Raw genomic sequence first — 26,934 nt, 5'->3', positions numbered from 1 at the left:
AGGTGTACCAGGACAAGGGAGGGGCACGTGGGAAGAGTAAGGTGCCATCGAGAAGACAGTCTGGTGAAAGAGATCAAAAAGAGACGTGAGATGTCTTTGGATAAATTTCCCCATTACCCTAAGAAATTATTAAGACAAGCTCTAATGCTTTCCTTAATTCTACTGGAACTCATTGCTCATGATTTTTCATTTACAATAAATCTACTTTGGCTTTCAAAGGTAACTAAGAACATAAAACCTACCTTCAAAATTGGGGGAAATTTGATTGCCTAAAGATACTTAACCTATACTAACAAAAAGATCATCAGTTCAGAAAAAAAAAAGTTAAAAAAATAAACAGTTGGTAAATAGAGTACGAGCACCTTCATTCTACTACTGCTGTCGATTTTCACTAGTGGTGACGAAACTTTATTACTGTATCTACTGTATCTATTACATAATGAAATCTATTTTCTTGGTTTTTAAATGTTTTTTGGGGGGAAGGGGAGGCTCGTCTGCAGCCACGTGGAAATTTCTAGGCCAGGGCTAGAACCCATACCACAGCAGTGACCGGTTAACCCACTATGGGAACCCCCAAAATAAATCTACTTTCTTTAAAAACTAGAAGACTGCTACACTCCAGGGTGTATTAGTCAATAAGGGTTCTTAGTATTTTAAATGGAGTGATGTCCACTATCAGCCTAAGGAGCAGATGGCCTGCTACCGTGAATTTCTGAAAGAATAGAAGATTTCTTCATATAAATGGATCTCTGGGACCGGAAATGTTGAATTAGGACACTAACTCATAATGCATTTTTCCTATGTGAAGCTTTCTTAAAGACAACATTAAATTTCACAATGTCTTACAAAGTATAATCTTTCCTAAAATTTACTTCTATTTAAAACAGGATGTATACCACGGGGAACTGTATCTAATCTCCTGGGATAGACAATGATAGAAATTAATATTAAAAACAGAATGTATGTATACGTAGGACTGAGTCACTCTGTTGTACAGCAGATATTGGTAAAACACTGTAAATCTATTGTACCTTATTAAAAACCACAACAGAAAACACGACGGAGTTGCCACTGTGGTCCAATGGGATTGGCTGCGTCTTGGGAACGCTAGGACGCAGGTCTGATCCCCCGCCCGGTACAGTGGGTCAAGGATCCCGCGTTGCCACGGCTGTGGCATAGGTACAATTGCAACTCAGAGCTGATTCCTGGTCTGGGAACTCCATATGCCACAGGCAGCCAAAAACAAACAAACAAAAACGTAATGATCTGAAGCATCGTATTTAATTATTTCAAATCTTCAAAGAACATAATGCTTACAGTACGTTAAACATCAATGATAACCACCATACCTGTACTAAGCTCTAGTTTTACTTCTATTCCAAAACAGGAAGAGAACAGTTCATAATAGAAAAAAACAGATGCTTTTGAATTTTCTGCTGAAACTAGTAACTTCTTTTCTTATGGTCTTTAGCTTTTTATCTCCCTGTCATCCACAGTCCTGTAAAAAGCAGAAGTTCTAAACTTGGAATCAGATTATCCAAAGAAAACAAACAAGCTTTCAGTAATGGAAAAAATGACTTAATGCAAGAGCAGAAGCTGGCAGAAAAGCAGGTATAAGATCCTGTATATGTAAAATGAAAACGAAAGAAAAGCATTTAATAAGGCTTTTTACACGATGTCTTCAGACAAAAGGAATATTTTAAAGGATTTAACTGAAACATAAAGTATCAATATAAGACCAGTGACCTCTAGTTCTGTTATACCTTCGTCCTTATATATTCAGTTAGTATTTTTCAGGTGAAGGTACTTAGAGCCAAGGACTGATCCTCCGAAATTTAACCACGCCCCAGACGTCGGGGTCCTACATTCCCGGTCCAACAGCGCCTGCCACCACAAACAGCAAGCTCTGGGACAGCAGAGCGAGGCAGCTGGCAAAAGCAGACCTCGGTGTTCCCTGGCTGCATAAGGGGAGCTTCCCGGAACACCCCACGGCACAACCCTAGGAGATAAGTGATCTGCCGGCTCCGCTCTGGCCCTGCTGCAGACCTGTAATTAGCCCCGGGTTCCTTAGGATACCAAGGAGGTGATTCAAGGAGTCCAGAGGCGCTGTAACACCGTGTTTAAGAGAACAACGGCAAATCAGGCTGCCCAGGTGCCATGCTCAGCTCTGCAATTTATAAGCTTTCGTGATCTTGCACAACTGCTATCTCCTTTTCTTCACTAGTAAAACAGAATAGTAAGAATAAAAATGCTGACCTCATACGATTACTGTGAGACAATATTACATAGCCATTCTACTGCACAGCCACTCTATAAGAACCTGTTACAAACTACAAGTTCTGCACCCTAACGCCTCTATTTAATGCCATGTTGTCTTCACTGAAAAAAAGGGAGGAATTATTCTGCTGACAACAATTGATTTACCACGGTGGTGGGAGTAAAGGAGAGAGTTCATTGGGTGAAAAAAGGGCCTATGTGATTTAGTCTAAAAGACCAAACTCAAAGAGAACTGGACTGGATGACTACGACAATTGAAATGCATCTTAAAAAGTCTATTTCAGGGGAGTTCCCATCGTGGGAGCTCCCATCTCAGTGGTTATCGAATCCGACTAGGAACCAAGAGGTTGCGGGTTCGATCCCTGCCCTTGCTCAGTGGGTTCAGGATCCAGTGTTGCCGTGACCTGTGGTGTAGGTCAGAGATGCGGCTCAGATCCTACGTTGCTGTGGCTCTGGTGTAGGCAGGCGGCTACAGCTCCGATTAGACCCCTAGCCTGGGAACCTCCATGTGCTGCGGGAGGGCCCAAGAAATGGCAAAAAGACAAAAAAAAAAAAAAAAGTACATTTCAAAGTGTACAATCTCCATTACTTTGTCCTTAAAAAATGTTTTTCCTAATCTTATAAGAGCTACACAAAATTAAAATGCTTTAAATCTTTTTTATGCACTATGAATTTCATTCCTCCATATGGCTCTAAAAAGACAACAGACAAAAGCCAAAAAACAAACAAACAAACAAACAACAACCTCCGATTTTGAAGGTTAGTCATTGTACAAAGATGAATACTAACAGCTCAAATTATTTTAAAATTTCTCAATTTAGTACTAAGTATATGCCACTCTGAAACATAGACTGTAGCCAGTGGCTAAGGAAGTTATTACTGACTTGAGAGAAGGAGAAGCAGAAAGCATCCATTCCTAACAAAAATCACTTTATAACCTCAGCACAGAATTCTAAACATAAAAATTATACAATATTGATCCCCAAACCAACTCTTTTTCAGTGACTAGGAAACTCAGAGTATCTAATAAAATCAGGAGGAGACTGGAAGAAATATATATATATATATATTTTTTTTTTTTTTTGTCTTTTTGCCTTTTCTAGGGCCATTCCCGCGGCATATGGAGGTTCCCAGGCTACGGGTCGAATTGGAGCTGTAGCTACCGGCCTACCCCACAGCCTTAGCAACCTACACCACAGCTCACGGCAACACTGGAACCTTAACCCACTGAGCGAGGCCAGGGATCGAACCCGCCACCTCATGGTTCCTAGTCGGATTCGTTAACCACTGTGCCACGACGGGAACTCCTGGAAGAAATACTTTTATCTCTGGGGGTGAACTACTGAAAAGTTTTCCAAGCTGCTATTTTCCATGATTATCAAAGTAATTCTCCTCCAACAGACTTCATTCATTCCAGTTTTACCAATTCCTCCTCAATTTACACACCAAGTCTGTCCTTCCAGGCAGGCCATGATCCACCCTCCCAAACCTTCCTTTACAAACTATCCTCCATCCCTGGACCTAGGCCTCCTTCAGGCCCAAACACCTACAACTACGTCCATCTCCTTCCTCATGTCTCCTTTAGCACATGCGAAAGGTTATAAAAATCCTAGCAGGAGTTCCCGCTGTGGCTCCTCGGAAATGAACCGGACTAGTATCCATAAGGATTCGGGTTCGGTCCCTGGCCTCACTCAGTGGGTTCAGGATCCGGCACTGCCTTGAGCGGTGGTGTGGGCTGCAGGCGCGGCTCAGATCTGGCACTGCTGTGGCTACAGCGCAGGCCAGCAGCGACAGCTTCAATGCGACCCCTGGCCTAGGAACCTCCATATGCTGTGGGCGCGGACCTAAAAAACAAAACAAAAATCTAGCAAAATCTGCTTGCCCTTTTTGGTGAATCATCCCGAACATGAGGACCCCAGAATTCTTATACTGCACCCTCCCTGCCCCCCGCTTCGGACGCCTCTTACCCCGGGAAGTCCCAGGGCTCAATCCAAGAGCGAGCTGAGAAGAGCATCTCTCCTCCAGGGTAACCGCCCCCAGAGCGGGTCTGCCTCCAACTCCCTTTCCTCCTCCCCGCATCCCAGTCTTTCCACGGGTAGCGCACGTCTCTGAAAATGCCCATCGGATCACAGGAGGCAACCACAAGTTTCCCGGGTATTCCTAGAGCTCTCGTATGAGACCGATTTAACAGGGCTCCCGGGGTCCCACCATACCTGACCTCTACCTCCTGGGGCGCCACGCTCCCTCCCACAGATGTGCTCCAGTGACGACCCCACTGAGTTCTACTACTCGTCCACTGGGCGGGACGCCCGCGCGCCTTCCCTCCTTCCTCTGAATGGGGTTTTTTTTTTCCTCCGTCTTTTTAGGGCTGCACCCACAGCATACGGAGGTTCCCAGACTAGGGGTCAAATCAGACCTACAGCTGCCGGCCTACCCACAGCCACAGCAACATGGGATCCAAGCCGCATCTGCGACCTACACCGCAGCTCACAGCAACGCCAGATCCTGAACCCACTGAGCGAGGCCAGGGATCGAACCCGCAACCTCATGGTTCCTAGTCGTATTCGTTTCTGCTGCGCCATCATGGGAACTCCTGAATGGCTTTTATATGTTGTTTCCTTTGGCCAGAAACCTATTCCTCAACCTTCTACCACTGAGAATCTACCTCTCTACTATATCAACTCTACCAAGTTACGTCAATTTATCCTTTAGGTCTCAATTCAACCACCACTTCCACAGAGATCCCATGCAAACTCTCATTCCCTTAGAAAAATTTATTATTTCCATTTAATTGAAATACATTTGAATATACAGTATTTTATGCTTTTCCTTCGAAATACTCAACACAACTTTCATTGACTATCTGACTAAGGAGAGCAAAGTTTTGTCTGTATTTCTTATCTCGTAATACCAAGCCTGGCACATACAAGGCACTCAACAAACATTTGTTAAATTCATGAAATACCAATAGTTCAATCACCATCTAATCAGTATAACAGAACCTCTTCCCTCTATAAATATAAATTCCAAGTTTTATAAAGAATTGGTTTAACAAAGAGCCTCAGCAGTCTCTTGTGATATTTTACTTTAAAAGGTTTATTAATTCAGAGTAAATGTTTCCACTATTGTTATGCATGTTTAATCTAGCAAGAGACAACTTTTTAAAATAAATGATTAGTTTGGGGAGAATTAACTTCTTTTCAACAGTCAATCTACCAAACCATGAATATAGTTTATTTCTTTACTTAGCTCAGAGTTTCTCTGAAACCCTTACAGCAAGTCTGGCAAGGTCAAGACTCTCATTCTCTTATGAGTGTATGACAGAGCTTTTCAAAAGTGATATATGTGGAATCAGACTAAATAGAAGAAATAGAAGAACTCATTTATCTTCTATGAAGCAAGACATTACAATCCGCAAAATGTAAAACAATGCCACTCTTCATTAAATTTTTTAATTTGTAAAATACTTCTTTCACAAATATGCTATATATGTTGGCATATGTTATTTTTTAAATAATATTTTAAAGCTTTTGAGCTTTCTTTTCTTTCTTTCTTTCTTTTTTTTTTTTGTCTTTTGTCCTTTTAGGGCTTCACCCACACATATGGAGGTTCCCAGGCTAGGGGTCTCAACAGAGCTGTAGCCGCCAGCCTACGCCAGAGCCAGAGCAACTCCAGATCCTTAACCCACTGAGCGAGGCCAGGGATCGAACTCGCAATGTCATGGTTCCTAGTCGGATTCGTTTCTGCTGCACCACAATGGGAACGCCAAGCTTTATTTTCTAATTTGTTAAATATGTGAAAGACAGCCAACACTTTGGTGTACAGCAGAAATTATCACAACTTTGTAAATCAACTATACTTCAACAAAACTTTAAGAAACAGATAATTAACAAGGACCTACTGTATAGCACAGGGAACTCTAATCAAACATTCTAAAATAACGGAAAAGAATCTGAAAAAGAATGGACACGTGTATTTGTGTAACTGATTCACTTTGCTGTACACCTGAAATACAACACTGTAAGTCAACTATATCCCAATAAAATTATTTTTTATTTTATTTGTTTATTTTTTGCTGTTTAAGGCTGCACCAGTGGCATAGGGAGGTTCCCAGACTAGGGGTCAAGTCAGAGCTGTAGCCAACAGCCTACACTAGAGCCACAGCAATGTGGGATCTGAGCCACATCTGCAACGTACACCACAGCTCACAGCAATACCAGATCCTTAACCCACTGAGTCAGGCCAGGGACCAAATCTGCATTCTCATGCATACTAGTCACATTTGCTTCTGCTGTGCCACAACGGGAACTCCTAAAAAAAATTTAATTAAAAAAAAAAAAAAAAAGTCAGTCAACATAAAAAAGGTCTTTAGGTTCTTCACTGTTTTTTACGTTACAATAAAGATAGACAAAAAATAATAAAAATCTTAATATGACGATTTTATTGAAATAACTGTAGATCCATATATAGTTATAGGAATTTATCCAGAGATATTCCTCTGCCCGGTTTCTCTCAATGGTAAAATTCTGTGAAAACCATACAGTCATATGATACCCATGACATTGATCTTGGCATAATTCATCTCATTCAGACTTCCCCAGTTCTGTTTGCCCCGTTTGGTGTAGTCTGTTCTCAAGTTTTAAGAGCATAAAGGGGCCTCGAAGTAGAAAGATTTGAGAATTGCTGATTTTAGACTGAGTACTTGTTCATGCTTTTTGATTTTTATAGATGATGTATTTATACAACTGATTTTGCTTCTTTATGAACTCACTAATTCCAGCTTTACGTCTTCCTCATCCCCTTGTTCAGAGGGACCCAGCCCCATCAGTCACTGCTGACAACCTCAGATGAGTAACATAAGGCCCCTTTCCTCAGGATGTGGAATCAGAACTCGGAAGGAGAGCCATCTTTCTGGACATCTAGACCAGAATGTAAGCTCTGAAACCGTTGTTGGCCCCTGATTTTGCCTTCTGAACTGGGAAAACAAGTAATAGGTTCTGCTGAAAAAAGAATAAAGTAGACTTGTCGGAAATGATGAGAAACTTAGATCCAGGACTTCCTGTGCTGCAAAAATTCCCTGGCACCAATTCATTCTAAGAGCCCAGATTCTATAATCTTACAGAGAATCGTTTTATTTAGGCCAGTTCCAATGGGCTTTTCTTACTTAAAGAATCCTAATATGTGCAAGAGGTCCTTGGACCATTTCCCTACTAGTAGTTGGTCAAATACTAAGGGTTAAGAAGCTTTGAAAACCAGCCTTTTTTTTTTTTTTTTTTAATGCCCAAGGGACTCTAAATAGTTGAGCTGATGACTTTGGGGGTGTCAGGGTTTATGTGTGTGTGTATAATTGTGTATGAATTCATTAACGATTCTAAAAAAAAAAAAAGACTGGACTACAGACTTTTCTCTCTAGAAACAAATTTCTTATTCCACTGGTGGGTAGTCAAAAGAAGGCTGTAATTGGTAAGATCTGCTAAAACAGCAGACAAATCTTCAAGTGCAGAACTAGACAGTTTTACAAATGTAATGTCAGCATTGAGGAACAGTTTTTGTGTTTTGTTTTCTTTTTTTTATCTAGGCTTAATACTAATTTAGCTTTGCACTGAATTAGTATATTTTATTTTAGTGCTTTTGTTTAGGGCCGCACCCGCGCCATATGGATGCTTCCAGGCTAGGAGTAGAATCGGAGCTACAGCTGCCGGCCACGGCCACAGCCACAGCCACAGCATCGCAGGATCTGAGCCGTGTCTGTGACCTACACCTCAGCTCATGGCAACGCCAGATCCTTGACCCACTGAGTGAGGCCAGGGATTGAACCCGTGTTCTCATGGATACTAATCAGGTTCATTTCTGCTGTGCCACAGGTGAACTCCCCTGAATCAGTGTATTTTAAAATGATTACATTGTTGTCTGACACTGGGCTTGCTTTTAATCTTTTAGCAAACTTTTCCTCAAATTTGTCAAAGACGGTCTCTAAAAACCTATAGTCATCAACATTCTAATGCAGTTTTACATTAATACCCATGATCTCATTTTATCGCTTAAAACCTGCTATGCTCATGCTTTCTGCAGTTTTCTCTCAGCTTCTACACTTTTACCTACTAAAATGCTGAGTAAGACACAGTCAAGAAGACACAGGGTCCACCACTTGGGTCTTCTCTCTGAGTTAACACTGAGTGATCAATCCGTAGGCTGACGTGCGCACAGCGGTTCACTCCGCGGTTAATCCATCTAATCCTGCTAATATTCACGTCAGGTTTTTGTCAGGTTAACCACTCAGATCTCACGAGAGCCGGTCCAAGTGCTTTGCTACAAATCAAGCTATACTAGGTTAGCAAATCTGCCTCATTTGAACTTAGCAACCTTGTCAGAAAAGGAAGTAAGGACAGGTCAACATAAAACTTGTTTTCAGAAAACGCCAACTGGCATCTGGTGATCAACACAATCGCTTCTAAAACCAGCTGTCTAACACCGTGTGTTGGAATTTTGCCACTTAGAGTAGAAGCCTGTTTTAAACAAACGCGCTTGTAAATGAACTGCTGTGCCTCACTTCCTTCCTTTTTCCTTTCTTGTTCCATTTTACAACTCTTAAAAGCCCCCTTTTCACTGTCTTCAGAAATATTTCACAAAACTCATAACTCTGGGCTTCAACATGCTTGATTCTATTCCGAGAAATTTGTGGCCAATTTTTCAATTCATTCTTAAAACTGATACTCATCATTAAATGTCTTTCATGTTCATATAAAACAGGCAAAAGAGCTCAATGTAATAAAACTGCTTTTCTAGATTTTTTCCTCTACATACTTCCCATTACAACTGTTTAAAATCCTGAATTCCAAATTTTATCTTTTAAAATCCATTTATTTTCAAAACTATCTGCCTTTTGGGAAATTATGCTTATCTTTCTGTGTAGTACACTTAACAAAAGCTTCAAAATGATCCAACTAAACCCCTAATTCATTTCTGTACTTGTCAAACTCTCCCAAGAAGTCCATCACAGCGACAACCAGTCTTTCCTTATGAACTAAAAGGTTCGGAGAAAAGACAGGCATAACATAGAAATAAATGCCTCACCTCCACACCAGCTTCCTTGAGCGGCCAAAGACCAGCGAACTAAAATTCATTCATTAATTGTGTTAGTGTCTCTATATTTAATCCTGAATACATTCCTGGAAGTAGCCACAGAGGCATTTTTCTCCAGTTCACATTCACCTTCATCACTTTTTTTCTGGCTTGTTGTACAAGATTCAAAGATGATTTAATCCAAAATATGCTATATTTCCCTCCCAGAGATAACTTGGATTTTTTTCTATGCAAACCAACATTCTCCCCCACCCCCAAGGGAATCATACCATGCATACTGTCTTGAAACTAACTTTTTTGACACTTAGGTGTATTTTGAAAGGAAGCAATGTATATACCATCAGTCCATTTCACACGTAAAACAAACACAAATGTAATCTCCCACACCCCCACCAACGTTGGCTTTAAATGTCAATGGTGAGTTAAAAAGGGAAGAATCCTGTGATCATTTAAGTCAAGGTTTAATACATAGCCATGTCCTATTTAATTTACACTAAAACAAGCCCAGTCATGCTTGCTCATGGTCAAAATAACCCGCACAACCTTTTGCAGAGCTGCTGCTTTTCTTATTAACTATGCAACTTAAAAAAATTTAAATATGCAAAACAACTCTAGTAGTAGTTTGAACAAAAAGGGGAAAAAAAGACCAAAATATATTAGGCAAAAGAAAAAACATACCAAGGGAAAATATATCAAGGTAAAAAATGTATCAAGTTTCTTAATTATAGCTAACATTTTACCTTTATTCTCTCTGAAAACACAACTTAGCAAATTTAAAGCCCAAAGGAAGTTAGAGATTGCTGAATGCTTCACCTGTACAACTCTTAGCAAAATCCAGCATCCTCTGGGAGAAGGTACTCTCACCTCTCCTTTTCACCCATGACCTTCTTTGCACGGCGCACTATTCCAGGCAACAGACGCCTGTGGATTGTTGTTAGCGCTGCTCCTTTACTCCTTTCCCACAGTTCTGTGCCCCACCCTCCCAACCCCTCATACCCCTAAAAGTGCATACCCTGCTCTCCCCCACAATACCACAGAAGTAAATTTCACCTTACTTAAAAGTGAATTATTTTTTCTGAATTGAAAGGCACAGAAAAACAAACACAAAATTTTGCATGAATTTTATGACAGCTCACCAAAACGCTAAATAATCTGTGAATCCTTATTCTGTGCTTTTTCTGTAGCCTCATAAATTCTTTTCTTTTCTTTTTCTTTTTCTTTTTTTGGCATTCAAAAAAGCTAAGAGAATAGGCTCAGTCCAAGGAGGGGGGAGGAAACTTCCAAATAAGATTTCTATATATTATTTGTAAGCAGGCCATCTCTCCTCCAGGCTGGCTCAATATGCCATACATCTCCTTCAGCAGACACTGCACACGTGATTGTCACTGTCTGTTTACTGCCTGTCTCTCCCAACAGCATTCAAATAGCCTGCTCCTAACGTACACAGTAAGCACAAACCAAGTATTTACTGAGCGAATACATCCTGCGAAAAGCACTCCAGTGGCCCAGGTGTCCAAAGCGGATGCCAAGTGCACGCACGCCTCTGCGTCTACCCCCCCACGCCAACCGCTCACCATCCGTATCCATTCAGTTTCTCCGGAAAGCCTGCCCTTCCCTCCAGTCTAGGCCAGAGGTGCCTTCATCAAGCTCCTCAGCACTCTGGACTACAACCATTACATACCCTACATGTAACTGACAAAAACGTGTGCTCTCCTTTTATTTATTTACATACCCTCAGCCCTGCCAGCTGTGTTGCGGCCGGGACAAGGACTGGCTGTCCTCCTCGCGTCATGACTACAGTGATGATCACTGGGCCTACGCTGGGCTTGAGGAACAGGCAGGAGAGAATGACAGCCTCTGCAAGTGCCTCAACCTTTAGTGGTGAGCACTGATAAATACACAAATAATTTCATCCTTTAGGACATAACAGCTTATTAAAAATTAATTCACACGTTATACAATAACCCATTTCTAGTGCATAATTCAAAGGCTTGGGTGTAGGAGCTCCCGCGGTGGCTCACGGATTAAGAATTTGATTGCAGTGGCTCAGGGCGCTGTGGAGGTATAGGTTCAAGCCCCAGCCCAGCACAGTAGGTTAAAGGATCCGCTGCTGCCACAGCTGCTGATTCAATCCCTAGCCCAGGAACTTCCATGTGGTGTGGGCTGTGGCCATTAAAAAAAAAAACAAAAAACATTTGGTATATTCGGAGTTGTGCAACCATCATCACAACTAATTTTAGAACATTTTGGATCACCCTAAAAAGAAATGCTATACCCATGAGCAGTCACCTTCCATTTCTCCTCAAAACCTCCAGCCTTTGGCAACCATTAATCTATCGTCTGTCTTTACAGATTTACCTATTCTAACTAAACATTTCATATAAACGGAATCCCACAATACGTAGTCATTTGTGACGGGCTTCTTCCGCTTAGCATAATGTCTTTGAGATTCATCTGTGTTACACCAAGTATCAGTACTTAGTTTCTTCTTATTGTGCTGATTTCAATAACAAAATACACCACATTTTATTTATCCATTTATCAGGTGATAAATAGTTTGTGCTGTTCTCACTTTTGGCTACTATGATAAAACTGCTAGAAACACTAACATATTCACTTTTGTGGACACACGTCTCCAGTTGTCTTCGGTATATACCTACCAGTACAACTGCGAGGTTATGTGGCAACTCTGTGCAACCCTGAGGCCCCACCCAACTGCTACTTGTTATTACCTTTTCTTCTTATTATAGCCACTCTAGTATGTGTGAAGTGGTATCTCATCATGGGCTTGATTTGCACCTTCCTGATGGCTGAGCAACTTCACTTTAAACTCCATGAAGGCAGTGCTGACATCACATGTGTTTAAAAGTATATCCTCCCAGCATTTACCAGTGTATGACACAGCGGGCTTTTAGTTCTGTTAACTGAGTATATAAAAAGGCAGCATGGCTTTGGGAAGTTTTTTTTTTTCAGGTGTGCACGATAGGAGACTGACTGTATGTTGAAATTGGAAGGAAAAAAACACAAGATGACCCTGAGATTGTCGTTTAGTAAACGGAAGACCGATAATGTTAAAAATAAGATACAGATTACATAAAAAGGAGACTCGATCTCTTTTTAGAGAACAGCTGAAACTGTAAGAATGAACAATATGGAGAAGGAACAAAAAGAGAAACTTGGAACATTTTTCTGTAAGAAAGAAATAGATAAGAAAAAGAAACTGAACAGGAGCATTCATAAAACAGAGTTCCCTTTGTGGCTCAGCAGGTTAGGAACCGGACACAGTGTCTGTGAGGATATGGATTCAATCCCTGTCCTTGCTCAGTGGGTTAAAGATCCAGTGTTGCCACAGCTGTGGCTCAGATCCAGTGTGGCTGTATCCTAAGCTGGCAGCTGTAGCCCCGATTCAACCCCTAGCCTGGGCAGGAGCGGCCTTTAAAAAGAGGAAAAAAAGGAGTTCCCATCATAGCTCATCAGTAACTAATCCTTGAGGACGTGCCTTCGATCCCTGGCCTTGCTTAGTGGGTTAAGGATACCGTGTTGTCCTGAGCTGCAGTGTAGGTCGCAGGCATGGCTTGGATTCCAGAGTTGTGGCTGTGCGTAAAGCCAGCAGCTGTAGCTCCGATCTGACCCCCAGTCTTGGAACCTCCATATGCTGCACCTGCGGCCCTAAAAAGACAAAACAAACAAACAAAAAAGTTATTTGGGCAAAACATACAAAATTGCAGGTGAAATCCCTAAGAAACAATCTGAACCAACAGTGTCACAGAAGAACAAAGACGTACATAGTGTGATATCTACCATATCAAAAGAAATTGAAAACATGCTGAAGGTATTCCCACCGTGGTACAGTGGGTTAGGAATCCAACTGCAGTGGCTCAGGTCACTGTAGAGGTGTGGGATGGATCCCCAGTGTAGCCCAGAGCAGTGGGTTAAAGGATCTGGCATTGCCACAACTGCAGCCCTGAATCAATCCCTGGCCTGGGAACTTCCATATGCAGCCATAAAGAAAAACAAAACACAACGATATAAAAAAACCTAAATACTCACCATCAGACAACTTGGAAAATAAATTTTAGAATGTACACTTGTACTTACACATGTACACACAAACTCACACGGTGGAACCAATATTCATTAACAAAGACATATCTCTAAAAATGCAGGTCATAAACTGGAAGAATATAATCTCATTTTTAGAAAATTATAAATTGAGTGGAGTTGGATCAAAGGAGTCTATCACAGTTTTGCTTTGTATTTGTTTTTTGTTTTCTTTTGTTTCAGCTCTATCCACAGAAAAGTCCCAGGGTCAGGGGTCACACCCCAGCCACAGCTGTGACAATGCTGAATCCTTAACTGCTGGCCAACCAGGGAACTCCAGTGTACAAAATTTTAAAATGTCTAAAAATGTCAATAGCACTTAATTTCTTTTTTCATATTTTTTAAAGACACTTTAATTACTTAAATAACTATCCTTCAATTTTTGTTTGGGATAAAATACATATAAAACTACACAAATTTGAAAGTAAGCTATGTTTAATAATAAAAAGGAGACAGACGGCAAAGACAAAAAGCAAGGGCAGCAGGCACTGAAGGCTTAATAATTACTTGAGGCATTTTCGTGTATACCACATTGGAAAAAAATCAGAAATTTAGACATGTTGATGTTAGAAAAAAGACCACTGAAAGAGTTAAATAGCAGCAGATACTCTGAGAGGGAAAAAATCTGAATATGAAGCCATTTTTTTTTTTTTTTTTTTGGCTTTTCTGGGGCTGCTCCCATGGCATATGGAGGTTCCTAGGCTAGGGGTCGAATTGGAGCACCAGCCGCCGGTCTACGCCAGAGCCACAGCCAGACCAAATCCAAGGCACATCTTCGACCTACACCACAGCTCATGGCGATGCTGGATCTTTAACCCACTGAGTAAGGAGGCCAGGGACCGAACCTGCAACCTCATGATTCCTAGTCGGACTGGTTAACCACTGAGCCATGACGGGAACTCCCATTAAGCAAAATTTTTATGCAGATCATTCCATGTACTTGGAAAGGATAAAGAAACGGTTGAATATGTTCCCTATTCCAATACTTTAAGAAAACCTGTAAAAATTAACATACCTTTGTGAAAAACGATAGCTCCTAATGAAATGGAGTGTCATAATCTGGCAACAGCAGCATCAAAATCTTCTTGGAAAACACAAACATTCACAAAGAAATACCATGGGTCAATTCACAAGCTATATAAGCTACTGACTTATCTCAGGCACAATCTGGAACACAAATGAAGCGTTCCCTAGGTTAATCACAAAGACACTGTGCAGTATACTTGAGCCCAAATAATGCACAAAAAATTAACTAAAATCCAAGATGGTCTCTTTACGATCGTCTTCCAATTAAAACAAGTTTCTCCGAAAACATAATCTAATCACGGATAATATTTATTAACCATGACTACTTATGATGCACTTGACTCACCAGACTGTCTCCAATGACTATCATTTCCAACATTTCAAAAACTCTACTGAAAGAAAACAAAAGCAAAACACAAACTCAACTCAACACTGAGGATATTCCAAAGAACCTTCTGGAGCTGAAGCTCCAATAGAAAAGTTCTAGAAATGTTCCAAACAGAGGGAGAAATAATGGATTACGTTTACAACCATCTAAAATAATTTTGAAGGCTAATAAAATGTATATGTACACTTGAGTTTACTACAAAGTAAAGGTAACTGATGTGTGTGTGTTACTCCAGCAAACAGCTAATCCAGGAAAATATACTTTCCCATGTGGTTAACTTCTAAAAGGGTGTCACTTCACAAATTTCTCCTTTGCACTATACATTATTCAAGAAAATGACACAAACTTTCTACAACCTTATGATTTTGGTGGGGGGGGGGCAACATGTTAAACAAAACATGTATTCTCAGCTTTTATGGGTTAATAATCATGTTAAAACAACACTTTTTAGTCAGTGAGCACCTCTCTGGACGCACATAACGCATTTAAGGAGATCACTGAGGGGCAGCTGCGGAAATGCCTGCGTTTCTTGCCATGGTTTCTGCCAAGTGTCACTTCGGACATGCCTCCGCCACACACACGATGTGGAATGTCTCCACCCACGGAGCAGCATGCGAGTCAAGCAGGCACACTTAGGGCCGTCACACAGAGCTCAACTTTGTCTTTTTATGGCGAGCCAGCACAACAATGCAAAGATAAACAACCCAAACACGCATTCGGCCAGAAACAACACTCATCTACAGGGATCCACAACGAAGTGTTATTTAGGAAAAAAGGTGATTTAAATCATTACAAAGTATGATGTAGCTTCTAAGGACAGCATGCTAAGGATTCTTTTTCTAAACCAATACCCAATTACTTGTTTAAAGAAATTCATTTTTAAAGTATGTTACATAAACTGAGCAAATTCTACTTGTACTGGTAATCAGGAATACATTTCATTTCGAAAAAACCTAAGACCCTGCTAAACTGTGACTGTAATAATGTTACTTTTACATCATAAATAAAATAAAAGCAAGGTACTGGTATAAGCTTTTTTATCAGAGTATTTTTAATGTTTGTTAGCTCCGTTCCATTTTCCACACTGTCACCATTTTGCTCTCTATGAACTCTGCTCTTCACAAGATTAGTCTACTTTGTGTTCATTTTTTTTAAATCAACAAACATTTACTATGCACCTGCTAAACCAAAATGTGGATACCAACAGGGATTTAAAGAGAAATGAAGCAAAGTCCCCACCTGAAGGAATTCACTACTTCGTCTGGAGATAAGACACACTCACAACGGCAGGGAGTGTGTAAGTGCCAAATTTAGGGTTTAAAAAGGGAAAGAATCACTGTGTGCCCAGTGGTCAAGCAAATACACACGTTGCGCTTCCAGTCGTGCCTTAATATAAATAAGCTGGGAGATACATTCCAGAGGAAGATTACATGCACGGAAATGTAAAGATGAAACCAGTGGTTCCTAAAGAAAGCTTTCACCGATGCCCTGAATCTCTGCAGGTAAATTCTTTTTTGCTCCCTATTGGCTGATGAGGGCCAGCAACTTGTATCCTAACGCGGTGCAGCTTGCCATATCCCATCAAACAGGGAACACAGGGAATAAAGTTTTGAGATCCGTTCACTCTGAACTACTCTTCTTGCATGGAAGAGCATCAGGAACACCTGTGGTCAATACAGCAATAATCTTACCCATGGGTAAGAGTCCCCACCGCCCTTTATTTGGATACCATATCTTTTTGTTGTTGTTAAAATATTCTTTTTTTAATGAAATGATGACGGCAGAAGAGTAATCCAGTTGTTTGTTTCTAATGTCCTAACGTGACAACACAAAAATGAGGTTCCCCTCTTTCAGCCACTGAAACAAAAACATTTTTTTATTGGTCCACAAAGTGTAAAATTCTGGGAACCAATGATCCGAGGAGCAACAAGTACATCACATTTCAAATGGTGCTCTCACTGACCACCAAAAAGAAAAAAGAGTTCTACCATCTTCTTCAAGGTAAGACTTGATATATGATTTGGATGAATTCTGCAAAATGATTTAGGGCATGAAATATTCTTAGGACTTAGATATTCCTAAAGAAAGGTTTCCAATTAAAATCGAACACGACTAACATTAAAAAGTTTATTTTACTAATTCAGAAGTTAATTCTGGTAACTTTATTAGCATTTCATGTAACATCTCGAGTCCTAATTATAAATATCGATAATCACTGTACAGAAAGTAAATTTCAAAAGATTACGTGAAATGATGGTGATAAGCCAGAGCTTGCTTGCTTTCCTTTTTTCACTATCACTGATGAGTTTACCTATAATTTTTATCTTTTCATTGAAAAAGTTAAGTGTGTATGTGTATAAAGAACACTATAAATGTGCATTAAAATGCCTAAAGCATTCATATAAGCTGTTTTCAGGATAAAGAAAAATGAAGATGTTTCAAGAATAAATAAACTCTGTCCTAAAAAAGCAGAGTTCTGTTGCTGTTATAACTTCCTTTGTAACTTCCCAAAGCACTTGATCAAATATTATGCACATAATGGTCAATCAAAAACAATCCTGGCAGTTCCTAAAATTTAGGACAGATTTTGAGATTAATTTAGGTATAGTATTACTGCACTTCAATTACATAGAAAGTCAGTAGATGAAGAAAAAATTTTATCTATGTGTCTATGTCTCATGGGATCTCTGCTGATGAACACAGAAACTCCCAACTATATCAACCATAATGAAAGAGTTAAAAACACCTTCTTCTTCAGACTTAAAAGGCAGTAGCATGGTGTTCAGTTTGGGCTCTCGAATCACATAAACCTACGTTAGAACCAAGCTCCACCATTTATTATCTTAGTAACCTTGAGCAAGGGAAAAGGGATATCGTGAGAATTAAATGAGATATTGCTTCTAAAATGATCTACCATGATGTTTTACACATAACAAACCGTCAGCCAATCCCTCTCCTCAACCTAACACCGGTAAGTTATGGTTACTACGTACCCACACCAGCTTAGAACAAACTCACAATGACTGTTGGGGTCTTCAACCTTTCCAAGAGCGAGATACACCAAAATACCAACACCCCTTTGCCACCCCAACTGTGGAACCCCACAAACTTTCACAAGAAAAGTGGGGTGAAAAATCACAATTGGTGGCAGGGAGAAAGGCAATGAAAATAACTTCAGGAAGCATTAAGAAGTAATATATTACAGCAGTAAAAAACAATGGTCTGTATCTCACCTCCCTCCAAAGGCTTCTATACAGTTATAGTTCTTAAATTATCTAAACTAGATAGTTTTTAAAGTACATCTCTTTCGTGAACGGTCACGTAAAATGCATTCACAAACGGTGAAAAAAAGCTTCCTCTATCCCTCTACAGTTTCTACCTAGCTATATAAGAAAGTGCTCAGTCATAGCTTGCAATCACACTGTAGCTGGGGCACACGAAAGATGCTCTTGGTTATGACACTTCAAAGACCACAAAACTGTTGCCAGGAAGCACAAAGGCAGCAACTGCAGAGAAGGCATTGTAAGAGCAGCAGTGTGGGCCGGGGTGCCTACCAGCACACCCCGTATATGGCTAGGGCTGTCCATTCATCTGCAGGAAGTGTGGGGCCAGTTTGGGGTTAGAAGTTTTGTTTATTTAGTGTTTTTTTTTTTTTTTTAATGGTTAGGATGATTTCAATAAAAACTATCAGCACAAAGTATTATATCTTTTTAAATAAAACTACGTAGAGAAAATAATTTATACCACACATTTTTACAACACAGATTTTTAATATTAATTATAAGGGATCCAATAGATTCTTCCAAGGTCTTAACATCTCCCACCAAAAAGAAAAAATAAAGTGAACAATTATAAACTCTATATTCAGTTTTAAAGAGATTTCTTACATAGAGCAATTACGCTATTCTCTAACAAGACTCAGTATCAGCTGCTTCCAGCATCTTTTCCTCTGGGTTGGAAAAGACTCTAAGCAGCCCCATTAGAACACTTCAAAAAGAGAGTTCCATTTCAAATTATGATTCATTGGAAATGGCTTGGCTGAGAAGATTAAGCACTTAGAAAACACTGCACAGAAGTATTCCTTTTACTGACAAGAGAGGAGTCACGTATTTTTCAAAGGAGGTTCAAACGGCTCCCTTTAAGGGAGTTGAAAAAATTTATATTTTAAGAGCCAAAGGATGTAACAGTAAACTTATCTCCAAGTCTGTCTGTACCGGAAAGAAAAGGAAAAGTTTGTTTTAAAGTTACAGTAGCACAGAACACGGGATACTCCGTATTCCTCTATAGGAACTAGGACCGACCTTTATCAAGAAGGCAGCAGATAACTGACAACTCAAGTGAATGTTTTTCTATCACTTAGTAGTCCAACTGATTCAGAATTTTTTCATTTGAAGGAAGTTAATACTGAATTTTTACAAAAATCTCAAGACATTGAAAGCATCTGCACAGAAGATCCACAAGTTCTGCTATACCTGAGGGGCGGTGTGACTGTTCTAACAATTGATCTCAAAACGTACAAATACAAAACCTTGTCTCTATGACACGAGGTAAAAGACAAAATTCAATAAATCTTCAGTGAGCACCTACCAGGCTCTGGACACACAAAAATGGGGAAGACTGGGTCCTTACTGTTGGCCAGGAGAGACAAACCCCAAAACACACACTGTTCCGCAAGAAGCGTTTTAATAGCACCAATGAGGCCAAATACAAGGTAAAAATGACAACTCATGACACGTGGAATGGATAAGCAAGGAGGTCCTCCCGCACAGCGCAGGAACTACCTCCCGTCTCCTGGGGCAGAACTTGACCGAGGCGCGCGTGAGAAAAAGAGCGTGTACAGGTGCGTGACTGGGTCACTCGGGTATACAGCAGAGACTGACTCAACACTGTAAGTCAGCCACACTTTAATTCTAAAGGAATGAAAGGTAAAAGGAACACCCCAGAGGAGAGAGTCTCTCCAGTGCTACAGTCTAACACAAATTCAAAGGACAGAAAGATCCTTTCCGGATGGCATGGGTTAGCCTGAAGAATGACCTGGATTTTGACTGGCAACGAAGGCGGGAGTATATTCTAGTGGTAGAAAAAGCATGGCCATACACAGGGAAATAAGAAAGAATACCAGATAGAATACAATGGAGAGATATCAAGTACAGGTTAAATTGCCAAACACTTTAAATCTGAATTTATGGAGAGGAGTCAAAATGATACTAAGAGATTAATCTGAGAGCAGTATGAATGCTGGACTGGACCGGGGAGAGGAGAGGCAGGAAAAGCAATTAAGCGATTACTATACTCTAGGGATAGAAATAAGAAAGGTATGACCCAGGTTGATAATAAGAGTGGCAAGAAAAGAGCTGACGCCAAGGCAGTTGTGAAGGCTGCCTGGGTATGCGTAGACAGGGGGATGAGCAAACAACAGTTAAAATCTCCAGAGCTTAAACCAGAAATTAATGGCATCATTACCAGAGACAGAGGCATCAATGAGAAGAACAGGCTTGGGAAACAAAGAAAAAAGTTTCATTTCAGGTTGGATTTAAAAAAATTCCTGATATTGACATAAATAAAAGTTGCTAGTCTATGGCAAAGGGGGTGGACCTCTACTTACTGTATCATTACTTGAAGATATATTTTTAAATAAAAAAACCACAATATATTGAATATTTTAAATCAACATTTCATCATCAGCAAGTAAATGAGGGATTGCAGCGCTGTAGAAATGTGAGAAGTGGAAACTCAGTTGGAAGTCACAGGCACAGAGGAAGTAGTAAGATTTTACAAAATCAAAAAGCTAAACTCAAATGCTGGAAGAACTCTCAATCCTATATTTTATGCACACCAGTATCAGTAAGAATCAGCAATAAAGCATTCTACAGAAAACTATTAATAATGTCCTAAAATCTTTATAAAGCATGCTGAAATACAGATACATACCGTACAGTATTACAACTCTAAGTAGCGCTTGATCAGAGCCGATTATTGCCCACTCATAAAAATAAAAATCTACCCTAGACCTCAGTTTTAGAATATCAGAAGTTATATCATAACTTCGGTACTGATTTCTAGCTACCAGAAGGGATGGAGAGGGGTCAGGGGGGTGGGAAGGGGGAAGAGGTTTTAGAAACACTGCTTTTTCTCCCATATGAATGACATATTTCTACACCAAAAAAAAAAAGGCTGAAAACTATCTTTCTTAACTTCTAATGAGTGAACATTCAACCAATTAAAGAAACTTTTAAAAATGCAAGCTGTTTATATTAAAATGGAAGTAAAATATTAGATTGAGAAGAGTATTTATGGGTTTTAAAGTTCATAAAACTTATCTCTTGACAGTGAAATTTAAGATGCTTGATCAAAACCAAAAGGGTAAACGAATATTCCAAGAGACTAATCGATAATTAATCTGGTTAAAAACGTTCTAGCTATTCTATGAACTTTTGAGAGGTTAAATAAAAAATATTCAAGGACTATTCACCCAATCAGGTCTATTTTAGGTTTTGTAATTTAAGTATTTAAAACAATCAATATCTAAGACATTTTTAAGGTTAAAATTTTCTTGTGATGCTTTTTAAAATAGTTTTATCACCTTTCACTATCCGTTGTTCTGAATTTGCCCAAAGCGAACTCCTCGTTCTGTCACAATGGCAAAAAAGTACAAGAGTTAATAAACAAGAAATGAGGATGGAGAAAACACAATAAAAATTTTAATGCTTGATATTTTAAAGATTTTGACATTACTGACTTAAGGAATGTGCAAATAAATTACAAAAAGATATTATGTAAATGATTATGCAGAAACCTGGAAACTACTGCTTAGGCGCTTGTCAATTAAAAAGGAAAATAAATAAAGACAACACCTGTATAATGCCAAACCACTGAATTCAGTTAACCAGGAAGACACTGATAAGTCTGATAATTCTTGCAACATGTCCAAAACTTCTTGAAGAAGGAAAAAAAAAAATTAATAAACCTGTTACATGTATTTTCTCTTTCTACCTAAGCCAATAATAATTAATATAAGCATTAAAATTTTTCCTTTTCCTCCAGGCCAATACAATTGGGCTCCTCAACAACCATAGTAACTTCACATTTCTATATGAAAATTTTAATCAAACCTACTGATATAAACCACTATCTGCCTATCTGACCTCAAGCATACAAAAATCTGTCTTCCCAAATCAATTTCATACTAAACCATGCAAATTACATGTGAAAGAAATTTGTAAAGGTTCATCTTACATAACTATCACTTCTAATACCAAAAGCTTCTCTCATTCTCGACACCATGTTTCTAGAATCTCAAGTTACGCTACGCCTTAAAATAAACCTCAGTCAAAAAAAAGTTTGCTATACATTAGAGACTAAATTAATGAAACAGATATAGAGCTTAAGGCCCTCCTATACTTTTACTGGTGCCACATTCCAAATTCCAGATTTGTCCTGCAATTTGTCAGTCATTATAGTTCATCCAGTCAACTTCGTAAACAAAGGCTACCAGCCAAGTTTGATAGGAGAATTCAATCAAATAAAACTTAAAACGGTCATCATTCACGAAACAGGAAGCAGGAAAAATGCCACCACCACCAGACACGTCTTTTAAAAAGGCAGCAAGATAATATGTATGAAATACAAAGCCCTAATTTTCCACCTCCCAAACAAGTTCCTGTTACAAAATTAATTTTGTCTTAATCAAAATAAAACTACCATCTTACACATATAACCAAGACAACTTTGGGTTAGCTTCCAAGTCTCCTCGTTGTAAGGGGAAGCTACTGCTGTAAAGTCGTTTCCTAGTAATTCCAAGGTGCCTACTGAGAAAATATAAAGAGTTTATGTCTTGACATCTATTTCCATCACTAAAAATTGCTTTTTACGCGGAACTCTAAGTGGTGGTGTTGCTTTTGGCCTGTTAAAGGCAAAGCAACATTATCTCTGGATTGCCAATAGTTTCTCCTTATTTGGCTAACATTGAGCGATCCCAATCAGACTCCTATAAAACTTTAACATGCACAAAGCATCCATTTTGAGAAAAGTTTGTGACCAGCCTTCTCTTTTCCCACCCCCCAAAAGAAAAACCAGAGCTGGGGAGCCGACCCCGAAAAGAGTGTCTTCGTACTCTTTCCAACCCCAGTGCACACCCTGGGACCTGGGGCCACAGGATCTCCGACACTGCGGCCACCTCTGCTCCCAGGGACTGTCCGTACGTTCCCGTCCAGCGAGGGGCGAGCCCCGGAGAAGGCCTCCTTCCCGTGCCCACCTTCCCGTCCTCCCTTCCAGCCGGTGCCCGTCAACTCGTCGCACCCCCTCCCCAGTGACCGAGGGGGATAAAGGGGAAAACAGGAAACCGCCCGCTCGGGGCGCCCGGCTCGGGGCTCTCGATTCCTGCGACTATCATCACCGCCCTGACCGAGTCCTAAAACCCATACATTCCGTGCCCACCTACAAGCCACAGGCGTCCGCCCATCCCAGGGCCCCGAATGCCCCCGTTCGTGGTTTGCCGCGGCGGCCCCGGTCGCCCGAGCCTGCCGCTAACATCGGGGCCCAGGCGCGCACAGCCTCCCCGGCTCGGCCCCAGACCCAGGGCGCGTCCCCAGCGGGCCGGGGCCCCAGCGGCCCGCCGTCCCTCTCCCCTCTGCCCCGGAAACAGCCCGGTTCCCCCACTCCGCCACCGGCTGGACGGAAGGGGCCTCGAGCGCAGGCCCTCCTCCTCCGCGGGAAGCCGCCTCCTCGCCCCGCAGCAGGGAGCCTCCCGCCGCCCGCAGCCTCCGCAGGCCGGGGCGGAGGCCGGCGCAGACCCGGGGGCCGGGGGCCGGCTCCGGGCGCACAGACCTGGTGCAGGGCGGTGAGCCCGTCCACATTGGCGTAGTTGATGTCGGCGCCGCGGTGCAGCAGCTTGAGCACCTCGTCCGTGTCGCCGCTGGAGCAGGCGGCCAGGAAGACGGCGCCATCGTCGAACTTCACCTTGGTCTTCTGGCGCTTCACCACGGGGGGCTCGAGGTCCGTCTCGGAGCCGATCCAGCGCTTCAGCTGCTCGTTCCGCTTCTGCTTCGCGTCCGCCATCTTCATCCCCTCTCCTGCCGCCGGGTCTGCCGAGCGCGCGGAGGGCGGGGGAGGCGGCGAGCGGAGGGGCGGCGGGCAGGGGGCGTGGGGCTGCCCCGGCGAGCGCGGCCCGGCGGCGGGCTGGGCACCGGGCGGAGACGCTCGAGACTGCCAGTATCCCACAGAGCACTGGGGCGGCGCGCCCGGCCGCGCGGACCTCCCTTCCGACCGCAGACGCCCGCCCGCCCCCGGCCCGGCCGCCCGTCCGTCCCGGCGGCCCGTCTAACGTAACTTCGCGAGATCCGGGCAGGGAGGCGCCCGGCGCCCAGTGCGCACGCGCGCCGGCCTGCGCCCGCCCCAGGAAGAGCGCGGCGGCGCGCGGCGGCGGGCGGGGGTCGGGCCGCGGGAGGGGAGCGGGCGTGGCCCCGGCGGCCGGGGCTGCGGGGCTGGGACCGGCCGGGAAGGGCGGGGCGGGGCGGGGCGGGGAGGCCGCCCGGCCCCTCGAGGGCTGCCGGGGCTGCGGAGGCCCGCCGTCGGCGTTGGGGCGGCTCCGGGAGCGGGCCTGCCTCCGGCGCTGTCTCGGCTCCGCCGGGGCGCTTGCTCAGGGCGGAGGGGTTGCCTATTGGTTGCGTTATTTGAATGGAATGGAGGAGAGGGAGGTCACGAATCCAGCGCTGGTGCCTTCTCTTTCTCAGGCACCCCGATGAGCTTGCCGAGGCCCTTCTAAAAGCGGGGTCTGGGTAGCGAGGGCTTTGGTGGTGCTTGTCCAGATCTCAGCGCAAGGTGACCGCCTGGCGACGAGGGTTGGCCTGCGGGCGTTGCAGTGGCTTTCTGCCAGCCTCGCTGTAGAAACGTCTTTCCGCTTACGCTTTTTTGTTGTTGATGTGTTCCTGGGGGTTGGGGTTCTTTGGTTTTGGTTCTGTTTTTGTCTCAAGCATATTTTGGGTCCTCTGTCCCTTCCTTCAGCGCTTTCATCCTCCCTGGTGCTACTCCTGAACTTAGCTCAGCCTGTTACTGGTCCTGACCTTTTAAGGGATTCCTGGTTCCTGCTCTATCGCTTTCTAAGGATGGCTAAAGACCCAGCTGCTTCTAGAATTCAAAAGGAATGTTAATATTACGCAATTGATTTAGCCGGTATTTATTGAATACTTACTATGAGCCAGTCATTGTTCTAAGCACTAGTGATACAGTGACGTATTTAAACCACCTGAGATCACGTGATCAAAAATATTTTATAGTTTATCGTCATAAAAAGGCTGGTGAACGTTTTCTTGTATGACACCACACACACACACACACACACACACACACACACACACACACACACACACACGGTTTGTAACAAATACTGTCTTTTGAGCCATCTATTTATAATCTCCACCAGTTGACATTTTCCTAAACAATACATTGTTTTCACCCTCAGTTTTCTACAGCATTTAGAGCCAAAATAAATCATAAAAGGTTAACATTAAATGGAACTTGAGGGATCATCTAGACTGAGTCCCAGAGAACTAATTGACTCACCTAATTTTCTTTGCAGCAGGATTTAGGATTCCATCAGCAGATAGCACCTGTACTGGGTCAGGCATTGTTCCAGATGCTGGAGATACAGCAGTGAACAATTAAGGTTCTCTTACTTTCCAGAGGACTACATTACAGCTTATCAAATTGATAAATAAAAAATAATTCTAACATGGTTGTGATTACCTGCCTGTAATGCTGAATTTTCTGAACACCAATTACCAGGGAAGTAATAGCCCAAACAAGGGTAAAAATATTTCCCTTGAAAATATTGGACAAATTGAAGTGAGTGTAACATGCATAAAAGGGTCTGATAATATCAGACCCTTGAATAACAATGGTGTTAGGTGCTGGAGAATTCTTAGCACTAAAATTCAAAATTCCTATCCACTTAAAAAAACTCTGGAATACAGTTCGAAGAATAAAAGAAAGGAATTTGAGGATTGCCTTGTCAGCTTTTCTATCTACCTAGAAAAACTGACAGCTTATCTTTACTGTTTCCCAAGAATGTTATGGTCTATTTGGTAGCTCTTAAAAGTGCCCTGGGGAGTTCCCGTGGTGGCTCAGTGGTTAACAAATCCGACTAAGAACCTGAGGTTGCGGGTTTGATCCCTGGCCTTGCTCAGTGGGTTAAGGATCCGGTGTTGCCGTGAACTGTGGTGTAGGTTGCAGACACGGCTCAGATCCTGTGTTGCTGTGGCTCTGGTGTAGGCCGGTGGCTACAGCTGTGATTCGACCCCTGGCCTGGGAACCTCCATATGCCGCAGGTGCGGCCCTAGAAATGGCAAAAAGACAAAAAAAAAAGTGCCCTGGAATATAGATTGGTATCTTAAGTTTTGATTTGGGCAAGAGTTTGGTGGGAAGTATATTGTTTTCTGATTCAAGTACTTACTTCAGGATATAAAATAAATAAAACAATAGTTTATTAATAAAACAGGTAAATATCAGTTCCCAAAGGCTATCAGACAAAAGCAAAACAAAAGAAAAACCCACCTGGGCAATTAATATATGAAAATTTCATCAAGGTTAGCTTTCCTTCTCCAGCTCTAAGGGTCATGAATTTCCATCGGAGGTGCTGTCAAACTGCCACCTGTTCGCCTTTTTAGGGATAATTTTTTTTTAGGGTTTTGAATTAGTGATACTGAAGACCTATGGCTAACTCCAGAAAAGGAAAACTTTTCATTTAAAAAAACAACACAAAGCCAGTCACTTATTACCTTAAGAGTTAAGTGAACTTAAAAATTTACCTAAGCAGAAGAAGTTGAAGAAATGCAATTTTTTTGTCATTTCCTTTAAGTAGATTGGGGTGCGAGGATACCGTTCCGGTCTCTGTTTTTCTTTTTTTGGCTGCACCTGCGGGATGTGGAATGTCCCAGGCCAGGGATGGAACCCAAGCCACAGCAGCGACTGGAGCCACTGCAGTGGCAATGCCAGATCCTTAACCTGCTATACCACAAGGGAACTCCTTGTTCAGCTCTTTAAAGGCAAATAGCCTTAAAATA

At 41.9% G+C, this 26,934-nt stretch overlaps 1 protein-coding gene and 1 long non-coding RNA gene across 11 annotated transcripts in view; one reads left to right on the top strand and one right to left on the bottom strand.

The window, feature by feature from the left end:
• PPP1R12A (protein phosphatase 1 regulatory subunit 12A) overlaps nt 1-24,206 on the bottom strand; it is a 151,833-nt gene extending 127,627 nt beyond the window's left edge. For all 10 annotated transcript variants that reach the window (XM_084957774.1, XM_084957771.1, XM_084957773.1 and 7 more), the window contains exon 1: nt 23,702-24,206. In XM_084957774.1, the coding sequence (XP_084813900.1) occupies nt 23,702-23,938 (237 nt within the window). In that variant the 5' untranslated portion in view covers nt 23,939-24,206. The remainder of the gene's footprint in view (nt 1-23,701) is intronic.
• LOC146403612 (uncharacterized) lies at nt 10,556-14,227 on the top strand. Its single transcript, XR_014804611.1, has 2 exons — nt 10,556-10,666; nt 10,808-14,227. It is a non-coding gene; the product is annotated as an uncharacterized LOC146403612 (long non-coding RNA).
• Nucleotides 24,207-26,934: the final 2,728 nt, after the last annotated feature.

The sequence above is a fragment of the Sus scrofa genome, chromosome 5 (assembly GCF_054392235.1).
Source record: "Sus scrofa isolate SSC_HxYL_T2T_F1_AM1 chromosome 5, Sscrofa_HxYL_maternal_Yorkshire_Landrace_v2.0, whole genome shotgun sequence".
Classification (NCBI taxonomy): domain Eukaryota; kingdom Metazoa; phylum Chordata; class Mammalia; order Artiodactyla; family Suidae; genus Sus; species Sus scrofa.
The sequence above is the reverse complement of the archived record's forward strand: the minus strand, read 5'-3'. Positions and strand labels throughout refer to the sequence as shown.